The 11,357-nt window shown below is 70.4% G+C and overlaps 1 protein-coding gene across 1 annotated transcript; it reads right to left on the bottom strand.

Annotated features, from left to right (window-relative positions):
* Positions 1–2,716: 2,716 nt before the first annotated feature.
* HMX1 (H6 family homeobox 1) lies at positions 2,717–7,323 on the bottom strand. Its single transcript, XM_028503770.2, is given in 4 exon segments — positions 2,717–3,620; positions 3,622–3,682; positions 3,685–4,107; positions 6,743–7,323. Coding segments are annotated over 4 exon segments (1,038 nt in total). The 5' UTR covers positions 7,137–7,323; the 3' UTR covers positions 2,717–3,460.
* Positions 7,324–11,357: the final 4,034 nt, after the last annotated feature.

Here is an 11,357-nt window from a genome sequence, read left to right as displayed (position 1 = left end):
CCTGATGGGGGTGGGGGGGAGGCTGCTGCTTCAGCTTCTCCTCCAGGAGGCGCTGGTGAGGACGTGGTTCTGGTAGTGCCCCGCAGGGGACTCAGAGGCCCAGAGGGGCCGGCCCTTCTTCTGGTCCCACACCCTGGTCCCCTCCAGACTAGCCTGGGGAGGGGCGTCGCCCCGGCCCCTTGCCCGGCCCGGGTACCTTGTCAGCGCCAGCGGGTCAGGAAAGCTGACCATTTGTTTCAGGTCACAGACCCCCAGCCAGGTCTGTGACGGGAGACGGAGGCGTGGAGAACAGAAGGGACCCGAGTAGGGTCACTGGATGGGGGTGCAGACAGCTGGGCCTGAGCTGCGGCGGGCCTGCCCTGGGCGTCTGCTGCACCCACCTGGGCTCAGGGACTCTGCGCCCCGCAGCCCTGGGTGACCCCTGAGTGGGCCTCGCTGAAGGGACGGCAGGCCGGGGTGGTGGGGACAGGTCCAAGGCACCCGCCCCTGCCAGGTGCAGATCCAACAAGCCCAGGCTGGCGGGTGATCGACGGTGCTGGCTCCCGGGACCCTGCGGTGCCCGTCCTGGCCCTCTAGCGCCTCCGGGGCCGCCTGTAGCCACCGCTGCTCGCTGGCTCCGCTGCTCCTGGTGCGGCACCCGGGACGCTGGGCCGTCGTGGGGTAAAGCCGGCTTCCCCGAGCCCAAGTCTCGTTGCTTCGGTGCCTGGGCTGCAGCTCGAGAGACCACGCCCGGCCTTCCGCACTGGGCCGCAAACCCCTCCTTCCATGCGCGGGGCAAGCCTGCGTGCTCCTTAGCCGCTCGCCAGCCCAAACCGTCACGGATTCCACGGGAAGACACAGTCCGCCCGGCATTTGCGGCCACGGGGGCTCTTCCTCCCTCTGGCTCGGGGGCCGGTTTCTCTGCTTCGTGGGGCGGGGGTTCTGGACGCGGCGCCCACACGCTCCTGGTCCTGCGCGCGCCCGCTCTCCAGGGTAGCCTTCCGGAGCTCCGGTCGCTGTGGATCCCTCCGCGGCGGAGGAGGCGGCCTGCGGACCTGGGCACCGCACTTGGCTCGGCGGCGCGTGCGGATGTCGCGCCACGTCGTCTGGGCACTGCTCCTGAACGGGCCACAGTCAAGGAAAACGGCCACGTGGCGGGCGGGGAGGCTCCCTTTCAGCTCGGCTGTAGTGATCCCATTCGCGGTGGTCGAGAGTCCGGTGGCCTCGGCACCCCCAAGTATCGTCGCCGCTGCAGACTCGGGGCGGGGGCGCATGGAGGCCTGACCGGCTGGCATCCAGCAGGGAGACGGCGGAAACTCTGGCAGGACCGGCGCCCGCCCGAGGCCGCGCGGTGGGAGCTGTGTCCGCAGGAGTCCGCTGACTGCGTGGGACCACCGCCAAAGCGACAGAGCCAGCGTGTGGAGGCCTCGAGTGGGCCTGGCGGGGAGCAGAGATGGAGAGATGGGTGGGCACTGCCCCCGGAGTGGCCAGGGGAAGCCCCTTTGGCACCTCACTGACCATGTGCGCAGGCCCTTCTGGATTAAAACGAGTTCCAGCCACCGCCAAGAGCAGCAGCGTGGGGCGGCCTCCTGCTACCCCCACCCACCCTCAGGGGGAGTCCGGGCCTCGGAGGGCGAGGGGAGGCGGAGCCGGGGAGCTGGCAGCCAGCTGCTCCCACAAGCCCCTCGAGATGCCCACCCATCCTGCATCCCGCACTGGGAGCCCGGAGGTGGGATTTTAGGGCCCAGGCGGGCCAGACCGCCTGGGTCGCCCTCTGCCCCACGGAGAAGGCCCTATGGGAGCTCTCAGGGGCCCGGCCTCAGGGCACCAGGAGGGGACAGCAGGGACGACTCCTGGCTCAGCAGGCTGAAGGGTAGAGGCAGACAGACAGATGGGCCGGCTGCTGGGGGTGGGGGGGGCCCTGTGGCACCCCTCTCCCCCTGCTGAGGGCCCAGGTGTGGCGGTGTGCTGTGCATCTTGGCCCCAGAGTGCCTGTTCCGGCCTGCAGCCCCCACGGGGGTTTTCAGGGGGCTGGATTCTGTGCCAGTCGCAGGCTTTTCAGCGCGAACAGCTTCTCTCCAGGCGGGAGAAGCAGGCTCAGCACAGCTTCCCCCGGCGTGGGGCCCCGCCTCCACTCCACCCCGTGCCAACCAGGCCGAGGGGGGCGGGCGGCCACCGAGACCAGGACCCCGGGCGTAAGCTTCCCCTGAGGCCCGCAGACCCGGCCCTGAGCTGCGGCTGCGCCCAAGTCCCCCAGCTCGCCGGCGACGGCAGATAGGGTGGGGGCTGGGGGTGGCGCTGAAGCCCGAGCTCAGCGCCCCTCACCCGACCTTGCTGGGGTGCCCGTGTTGCCGTTTTGGCCCAAAGAAAAAAACCCATTTGGTTAGAGACGGCTCGCAGCTCCAGTGCAGGAGGGACGGTGCGCACCGGGCACCGCACAGCCCCCTGGGCCAAAGCGAGCTTCCGCCTCCCCCGCCTGGCGGCTGTTTCCGTGGAGACCTCGAAACTCTTTGGTCCCCTCCTGCCTCCCCAGCTCCCTCCCCTGCCCCACCCCCTGCCCGGTCCGGGGTCAGGAGGGAAGTCTGAGCGGGACCCCCAGACCTGAGACCCCTGCCAGCCTGCCCCCGGGAGGCAGGCTCTGTCCTGGGTCAGATTCGGAGAGTGCTCCAGGAGGGAGGCAGGGCGAGCCCACCCCGGCCGCCAGAGCAGGGGCCACCCAGTGACCACAAAGCAGCCCACTGTCCAGAAAACGTCCCTTTTTATTCCATACGCAAATAAGTAGATTCATTAAAAAAAAACAAAACGAAACAAAACCAAGTCTTCACTGATGGAGGCCGCAGCCCGGAGAGGAGCCCCTTGCGGCCGCGTCTTCCGCAGGGACGATCGGAGTCGTGGCCCCTCCCCCAGGTCACTTCCCTCCCCCACCGCAGGGGCTCTCCCCCAGGGGGCCACCGCTCCGACGGCCTATCCCGGCTTCAGGGCCAGGAGGCTGATCTCGGTCCCCGGGCGGCCTGCCGTCCTGGCCCCGGCGTGGTCCCAGGAAGGGGTGTTTGTGCTGGGACGGGGGGACGGGCTACCGCCGAAGCACCCCATGTGGCTGTCTTTGCTGCGGGGCTGGCCTGGTGCCGGCCCCCAAGGAGGTGGCGACACTGACTCCAGGCTGAGGCCTGTCCCCAGGGTACTCCGTGTGGCACGACCACTGTCTCTCCGTGACACCCTCTTCCCTGGGGGAGGGGGAGTTCCAAACCTTGCAGCTGTGTGGGAGGCCTCTGTCCGGCCGTACCTGCTACATTCTTGGGGAGCTCGGGACAACACCTCGCCCACCAGGGCCGAAGCTCGCCTCCCAAGGCCCAGAGGGGCTGTGAGGGCGCACGAGCCCGCCTGGATGGCCCCTCCGGCCCCGCGCTCCGGCGCCACCCGACTGCGCGTCCGTCCGCAGAGCTCCCCAGCCGCCGCGGGGAGCGCGCCCAGCGGGTGGGGCTCACACCAGGCCGGGCATCTGCGCCCGCAGAAAGGGCACAGACGCGGCGGCCGGGAAGGCAGCCAGCGGGTAGGCCAGGGCCCCGGAGAAGCCGAGCAGCGGCGGGGGCGGCGCAGGCGCGGCAGGCGCCAGCGGGAAGGGCAGTGCGGCAGGGGGGCCCGGCGGCCGCGGCCGGGGGGCTTTCGTGGTAGAGCACCGGCACGCGCACGAGGCGCTGTGCGCCGGCGGGGACAGGCTGGCCGCCTCCAGCTCGGCAGCGAGCTGCCGCTTCCACTTGTTGCGGCGGTTCTGGAACCAGATCTTGACCTGCGTCTCGGTGAGCTGCAGGGAGGCCGCCAGGCCGGCGCGCTCGGCGCTGCTCAGGTAGCGCTTCAGGTCGAAGGTGGACTCGAGCTGGAAGACCTGGCTGCGCGAGAAGACCGTGCGCGTCTTCTTCTTCCGCCCGCCGCCGACGGCCACGCCACCGCGCGCCTCCCCAGCCGCCGTAGCTTCGGCCAGCTCCGCCGCCTCCTCCGCGCCGGCCGCAGGGCCCCGCGCTGCCAGCTCCGCTGCCTCCCGCAGCACCGCTCCGGGGCCGGGGCCCCGCTGCCAGGCGCCCTCAGCGCGGCCCACGTCTTCGCCGGTCTCCGGTGAGTCCCGGTCGCTGGCTGCAGGAGACAGAGGGGCACACGGTTGGTTGCGCGGACTGCTCCCCAGACCCGGTCACTGAGGCCATCCGCGCCCACCACGCCGCGCGGTCGGCACCGCTACAGGCCGGGCAGTATTCCTGGCACAGCCAACCCTCCCCGCACCCATAGCGCACTGCCCCGCAGTGGGCGCATCCGAAGGGGGATGGGAGAGGCACAGCAGCAGGAGGTGGGCAGCAGCCACTGCGCCACACCAGCACGCGACCATGTACCCACTCGCGAGGCAGAGAAACACACAGAAAGAGAAGACTGACTTCCTGTCGCCATTAAAACACATGAAAACGCACGAAGGCCTGCAGGCCACCTCACAGGGGGCAGATGTCCCTCAGAGAAACGCACTGTTCCCTGGAACACAGCAGACACCCCCTCGCCCCACGCCCGCCCCCCTCAGCCCAGACCAAAAGTTTGTTATGAGCCGCTGCGCCCGCTTCCGGAGCACTCACTCTCCCGGGCAGGCCAGTTCCCGCGTGCACAGAAACCTCCCCGCACAAGGAAGGCAAGGAACCCCAAACGGCCCCTGAAGGAATCTCCATGCCCAGGTGGTGGGGGATGCCCACCCGGCCCGTTTCCCGACCTCCCCACCCACAGGTCCCAATACGTGCCCAGCAACCGACAGTCCCGCTCGAAGGGCACGCGCACCCGTGGGGCTTGGCAGATACAGGCAGCCTCGAACCCCACCCAAATCCAGGAGGCCCTGCAGCCTGGGGGCTCAGGGTCCAGACGTCTGCAGGGAGCCCCCCAACCCGGGACTCCACTCGGGGAGCTCCACCCGCCCTCCCAGAGGAGAGGCGGTGCCCCGGGCGAGCGAGGAGGAGAGGCTCCCGCCGAAGGCTGTGCAGGACCCGGGTCCAGGCCCGGCTCCAAGCGGCTGAGGCCTGAGTGCAGAGCCACCTCAGGCCCGTCTGCCCCTCGGTCCGGCCTGGGCCTGTGTGCAAGGGTCCCTGGTGGGGGGGGGGGGAGGTGGCGGTCCAGCTAGCGTTTGGTGGGGCAGCTCTCAGGACACGGTGGACCCGGCAGCGGCGGGTCCCCGGTGTGAGTGTCTGCACTGGTGGGCGAGTGTGGCGGCTTGGGCTGTGTCACCGGGCGCCCTGGGGGTGTGCAGATGTGCCCCACAGGCGTGCGGACCTGCACGTGCCCCCCCCCCCTGGTGGCTGAGCCCTCATGGTGCCGGCAGAGGGTCAGGTTCCAGGCTGGCTCGCCTGCCACCAGATATGGGGGCCTCTGTCCCCCACAACACCCCACACCCCCAGACTCGTGGCGGCTCGTAAAATCAACATAAAGTGCCAAGCCGGCACACCAGCTCTGGTGTGAATGGGGACCTACGCCCTAACCCGCTTCGCACGAAATGAGGTGCCAGCTGCCTCTTGGGGGCTCACGGGCAGAAGGGCAGCAGGTGGAGGGGTGAGGAGAGGGGAGGAGTTTCGTCCTTCAAGACCCCCTTCAGAAGCCGCCCCCGGGACGGCCCTACATTTGATCGCTTGGTCCCGGGCCGCACTGAGGCCTGCCTGAGTTTACAGGAGGGGTGCGAACTTCCTGAGTGCATCCTCTGAGACGGGCCCCCAAACACACCGGGGCGGGGGCTACCAGAGAGGGAAGAGCTCTCTGCCCACCCGTCCACCACCGACCACCGTGCACGGAGACCTGCCCCAGAGCAGAGCGGGCTCCAGGCGGGAGCCCCAGAACCAGGGGCCGGGGAGCTGGCCGCACCGTGCACGTGTGCTGGGGTTGAGAGTGGCTGGCACAGCCTGGGGACCAGGTTCCCAGTCCCCATCCTGGGGAATGCTTGGTCTCCCTCCCAGGTGTCTCCCTGCAAAGGGCACGTCTCCAAGAGAGGCAGTGGCCCAGAGGAGGGGCGCAGAACTGAGGGGGTTCTGAGGCGGAGAACCCCAGTCCCAGCCCCCCACCCTCTGCAGGGAACAAAGGCAGGGGAGGGGGAGGAGCAGAAAAGAGAGGGAGGGGAGAGATAGGGGCCGCCGCCGGGCACAGTGCAGCCAGCCCGCGGGGAGCGGGACCCTGGGACACAGGCCAGGGAAGACCCTCCCGGGTCTGTCCCACAGCAGCAGCTCCCTCTGCCCGCGCCCATGCTTCCTGCCTCTGATCCCGCACTTTGTGCTTCCTCCCTCTCGTTTCCCTCTCTGCACCCTTCCTCTCCTCTCTCCCTCTCGGCTGGGCTTCTTTTCCTGCATTAAATTCTCCACTTTTCTCTCCCAACGTCCCTCCCTCTTCGCCCCCCCGGGGCCACCGCCCCTGCTCCCTGTCTTTCCCTCTCTCCCGCGTCTCTCCTGCCGGTCTCTCTCGTCAGCTGTCTGCCATCCGCTCTCCCCCGGCTCCTCCCCGCGGCTCCCCAGCCTCCCCGATACCGGCCGGGCCTGGCAACGGGTGAAACCCAGACTCTGGGTAACCTCCTCCTCGCGGAGACAGCCTGTCCCTCCAAGCCCGCCCAACCAGGGTCTCTGCTGGGGTCCCCCACGACCCACACCCAGCCACACACAAGACCCAAAAAGGGCGCAGACGAACGCAAAGTCCTTGGAGCAGACGCGCGGGGAGGTATCAGAAGCCCGCGGTCTGGCCCGCCCATCCACGCGCCCTCACTCACTGTCGGGACTGAGGCCGCCTCCGTAGCCGCCGTGCGCCCGCGGGTACCAGCGCGTTGCACGGCCGCAGCCCAGAGCGTAGGGAGGCCCGGGGCCGGGGGGTGGCCGGGGACCCAGGCCCAACGAGCCAGGCCCGAGCAGAGCCCGCGCCCGCGCCTCCCCACCGGGGCCCGAGCCCGCGCGCAGCTGTCTTCGCCGCTGCAGCCGCCGCCGCCGCGCCTGCTCGGCGTCCTCGTCCTCCGGGTCGTCGTCGTCCTCCTCTTCGTCCTCGCGGCCGCCACCTCCCTGTGCCGCGCGCCCGGCGCCCTTGGCCTCGGCCGCCAGCAGGTTCTCGATGAGGAAGGAGGAGGCACGGGCCGGCGTGGCGCGCCCGGGCTCCGTCAGTTCGTCCGGCATCGCGGCTGCGGGCCCGTCGGGCTCTGCCGGGCTCCTCCGGGGTCCCGGGCGCCCGGGGCGCCGTCGGTCCCTGTCTCCACTCGGAACAGTGGCTCGCGGCTCCCGAGTGCACACGCCGGCCGGCCCTGGAGCCGCTGGCCGGAGCGCTGGCGTCGGGCCCCGCGCGGGGCCGGGCCGGGAGCGGGTGCGCGCGGACAGCCGGCCAGACTGCCGCCGGGCTCGCCTTTCACGTCGCCGCTCTGGTCGCCGCCCGGGCCGGCCCCGCGGGGGGCGGGGAGGGAGGGGGAGGAGCCAGCAGGGGCGGGGCGGGCGGGCGGCCAGCGCGGCCAGAGGACGACGCGCGGACCCTGGGGCGGCCGCTGCCCAGAGACGCCGCGGGGTCCGGGCGCGCGGGCGGTCGCGCGGCCGGGGACCCAGGCTGGGAGTCTCGGCGGGTCCGCCCCGCGTGATCCATTCCCGGGGTCCGTGCCCCCCGCGCCGGGGGTGGCGGAGGTGGGACCTCGGCTGGGCGGCCGCCCATTGGCTGCGGGGCCCGAGGAGAAACAGGCTGGCCAATCGGCGTGCGGAAAGGGCCGTAATTACCGCGCCACCCGGAGAGCGGTGAGTGCGCGCGCGCGTGCTGTGTGCGCGTGTGCAAGCGGTTGTGTGTGTGTGTGTGTGTGTGCGCGCGCGCGCAAGCGGGTGTGTGCGCGCACGTGGGGGGTGCTCGAAGATCCCGGGGCTCCTACGAAACCGAAAAAGGCTGCACCCCAGTCACCTTTTCAAGACCCCGAATGTCTCTCAAACTTGCAGCGTATTTTCTCGTTCGCACTGTTAATGCCAGCGTCGCGTCCCGGAACTTTCTGGCTCTCAGGCTCCGTCTCGGAGCGTGTGATGATGCTGCGCCCGCCGCTGTCCCGCCCGAAGTTGCGCAGAGTGGCAGCCGCTCCCCCCGCCACCCCCTCCCCCCGCCACGTCCCGTGCCCCGGCGGGCCCTGGCCTCGGAAGGGGGCCGAAGATCCCGTCCAGCCGCTGCCCCTCCGCGGAGGTCCCGGCGGCGGGCCCGGTCCGTCTCTGAGCCTCCGTTTCCAGGGCTGTGAATCCGTGAGGGGCTGCCCCCCTCCCGTTCCTGCAGCAGGGAGCGCGGGGCAAACTCGTGCCCCTCCCGCGCCGCCGCCCTCCGAGCCGCGGGAGTGACCTTTAGAACGGCCTCCCCGGGATCGAGGGGCAGCCCAGACCCCGGGTCGCAGCTGGGCGGCGCGGGCGGCGCCGGCTTCACCCGACGCGGGGATTCGCGCAGGGACCCATCCAGCCGCGCACGGCCAGCCCGGGGCCCCTGTGCACCCGACTGCTGCCGCTTTCCCCGAGGGCGGCTGCAGGCCCGCGCTGCGCAGTCGCTTCCGTTTCCCCGAACAGCCGCGCGGAGGGAGGGTCGTCATCTCCGAAGGGAGAACAGGGTGAGGACAGACTACCCCGGGGGGTAAGTGGCTCGGGCGGGTCTGGAATTCGATCGTTTGGGGCCTGGGGCCCCCTCCCCGCGACGTCCGTAACCCGACGGGAGAGCGCAGCAGTGCGCGGGGAGGCCGAGCGCCGGAGGCTTAGCCGGGAGCCTGGCCCGCTGCGGCCGCGGGGACAAAACCGTGCGCCTCCCGGGAGCGACCGCGGCGTGTCTCCGGGAGACACCCCTCACCTGCGTGCGTGCTCCGTCCGCGGCTGCCCCGCACCGGCGACCTCCGGTGAGAGGGGGCCCTCCTGCCGCTCACCACGAGACCCTGGGCCCAGCTCCTCAGTCCCCCACATCCCGCCCCAGGCGGGCCGGAGACCTCAGTGGCGCAGACTCGCCGCGTTACCTTCGGCCTGGCGGCGGCCGCGGACACGGGGCGCTCCATGGAGGAGGACACCCGGCTGGGGTCTGGGTAAGGGCCGTGGTACCAGTTCTGCCCCCTGGGGTACCCCCGCCAGAGGGGCCAGGCCAAGGGGAGGAGTGAGCTCCTTGATTAGGAAGAGAATTACTGGTTCCTGGCCCATCACCAGCCAACCCCAGGCCTTCTGACGGGTGGGGAAACTGAGGCCAAAGAGGGGCTGGACGCAAGCCTGGCGGTGGGAGGAGTGCCTTCCAGATAACAGCCACTCCACCGAGTTGCCCCTGGCGCTCACTCCCACCAGCCGGCCTCCTCTGGACGCCCCCGAACCTGAGAGGGAGGTGCCGCCGCCCCACACCGGTCTGAGCGACTTCAGAGGGGGGTTTCCTCGGAGTGGGTGCTGCCTCTCTCGGCTCTGGTGGGGGGAGGCTCACTTCTCCGGTCCTGTCCCCTTTCGTCAGCCACACTAGCGAGTGCCCCGTCTGTGCTGGGCAGTTGGCAGCTGAGGCTGGACACAGTGCGGGGGCAGGGAGGGGGCGGGAGGCTGGCAGCGTCTGCCCACTCACTGCCCCTGTGGGCCTCGGGGGATGGGAGGCCAGGGGCTGAGAGGGCCCAACCGAGCCGTCGGGAGGGGACCTTCTGGGGGCCGCAGAGGGTGCGTCGTACCTACTGCTGCCCCTGGCCATGGGCGGGCGGCCCCCACGTGGGGTTCCAGCACCTAGGGCCCCTCCGAGCTCCTGAGTGCCGTGGTGGCTGGAGCGCGGGACCCAGGCAACCAGCAGATGATCTCCGCTGGGGCGCCGGGTCGGCTAGGGAGGCTGAGGTCGCCTCAAGGTGCCGCCGGCCCGGGCCTCACTTCTGCCCCGAGCTGGTCGCAGCGCAGCCGGAGTGCAGGTGAGGAGGGGAGAGGCCGAGCTCTGACCGCCCACCGCCGACCAGGTGGTGCCTGGGCTCCCCCTCGGCGAAGCTTTCGGCGGTCAGAGGTGGCCCGCAGCTCAGAGCAAGGGGGCTGCTCTCCGAGGGCGCCAGGACGCTCTCCAGAGGGACTCCGGGGCTCCGAGCGGGGTTTCTGGTCACCTCCGGGCACTGGGCAGAATTCCGAAGCTGCAGCAGGACTGCCCGGGCAGGAAGTTGTCACCATCGGGGTCTCGCTGTCTGTGCGGCCCCCACCCCCAGCCACAGCCGTCGTGCTCCCTCCCTCCCTCCCTTCTCCTCCCCACACGCCACCTCACCTGGCGCGCTGGCCACCACGGGGTCCCCACCGCTCTTCTCGCCCGGACAGCCGGCAGGGACGGTGCCTCGTCACCCGCGTCCCCATGGCCTGGCCCGGGCTGGTGGCCCCAGATGCTCCGCACACCTGAGGGGTGGGCCCCGGCCTGTTTTGTTTCGGTTTAATAAACTGTGTCTTTGGGAATGATTTTAAAGAACGTCCACTTTTCAATTTCGACTTTGTCTTCGTTTTGCTCCCGTCCTCTGTCATCCCGACGCCACTTGCCCTCACCCCGCCCCCCCATACCTGCTGGTGTCCGTCACTTTACAAAAGCCTCCCGCACCCCTCGTTCCCCCACCTGAGAGCGGAGCATGTGCGAGGTGTGCTCACGCTGGTCAGTGGGGCAGCGGTTCTCTCGACCGCTGTGCATTACACCCACGGTCCTGCCCGCTGTTCCAGCTCCCACCCCGAGGCACACGGTCCCCAGAACCTGGGGGGTGAGGCGACCCCCCTCAGTGCGCTCGCCGGGTCTGTGGCTGGGGACGGCAGGGTCCCCTGGGTGCAGCGGCTGGGCCCCAGCTGCACTGAACACAGGGCGGGGGGACTCGTGTGTGGCAGGGTGGCTCCTGTACCGGGAGCGTGCTGAGGGCCCCTGACCCGGGGCCTCCCCGTGGGCCGAGGTGTGGGGTTCCAGAACATGTGTGTGGGGGGACCTGGCCTGGGAGTCCAGGGCAGCGGTCCGCTCTGCTCTCTCGGCTGGGGCAGCCACAGTGGCCCCAGGGCTCCAGGGGAGCGGACTTGAACCTCTGCTCCAAAGTGGGACTGTGTGTGGGGCTGTGGGGCCAGAGAACCCCGTGCCGGCATGTGAGGAGACAGCTGATGCCCCCGCCCCCCAGGACTTCAAGCTGCTGCCAGCTCGTCCCCAGTGCGGACACTATTATGACCAGGCCCGCTGTCCCTGCTCATGGACCCCGGAGCTGTGTGGGCACGGCCCCCACCCAAGGGAACTCCTGGGCGAAGGGTCCCAACAGACAGGCAGACTGAACGTCACTGAGCGCTTCAGAAGGACCCATCGTCTCAGGTCCCTCCTGTTGTCACCTGCGCCTGGCCTGACCCGGCTCTCCTCCGGGCTGGGCAGGGGTGCGTGGGCGGGGAGCCAGCAGGCTGCTG

Source organism: Phyllostomus discolor, chromosome 1 (assembly GCF_004126475.2).
Source record: "Phyllostomus discolor isolate MPI-MPIP mPhyDis1 chromosome 1, mPhyDis1.pri.v3, whole genome shotgun sequence".
Classification (NCBI taxonomy): Eukaryota; Metazoa; Chordata; class Mammalia; order Chiroptera; family Phyllostomidae; genus Phyllostomus; species Phyllostomus discolor.
The sequence above is the reverse complement of the archived record's forward strand: the minus strand, read 5'-3'. Positions and strand labels throughout refer to the sequence as shown.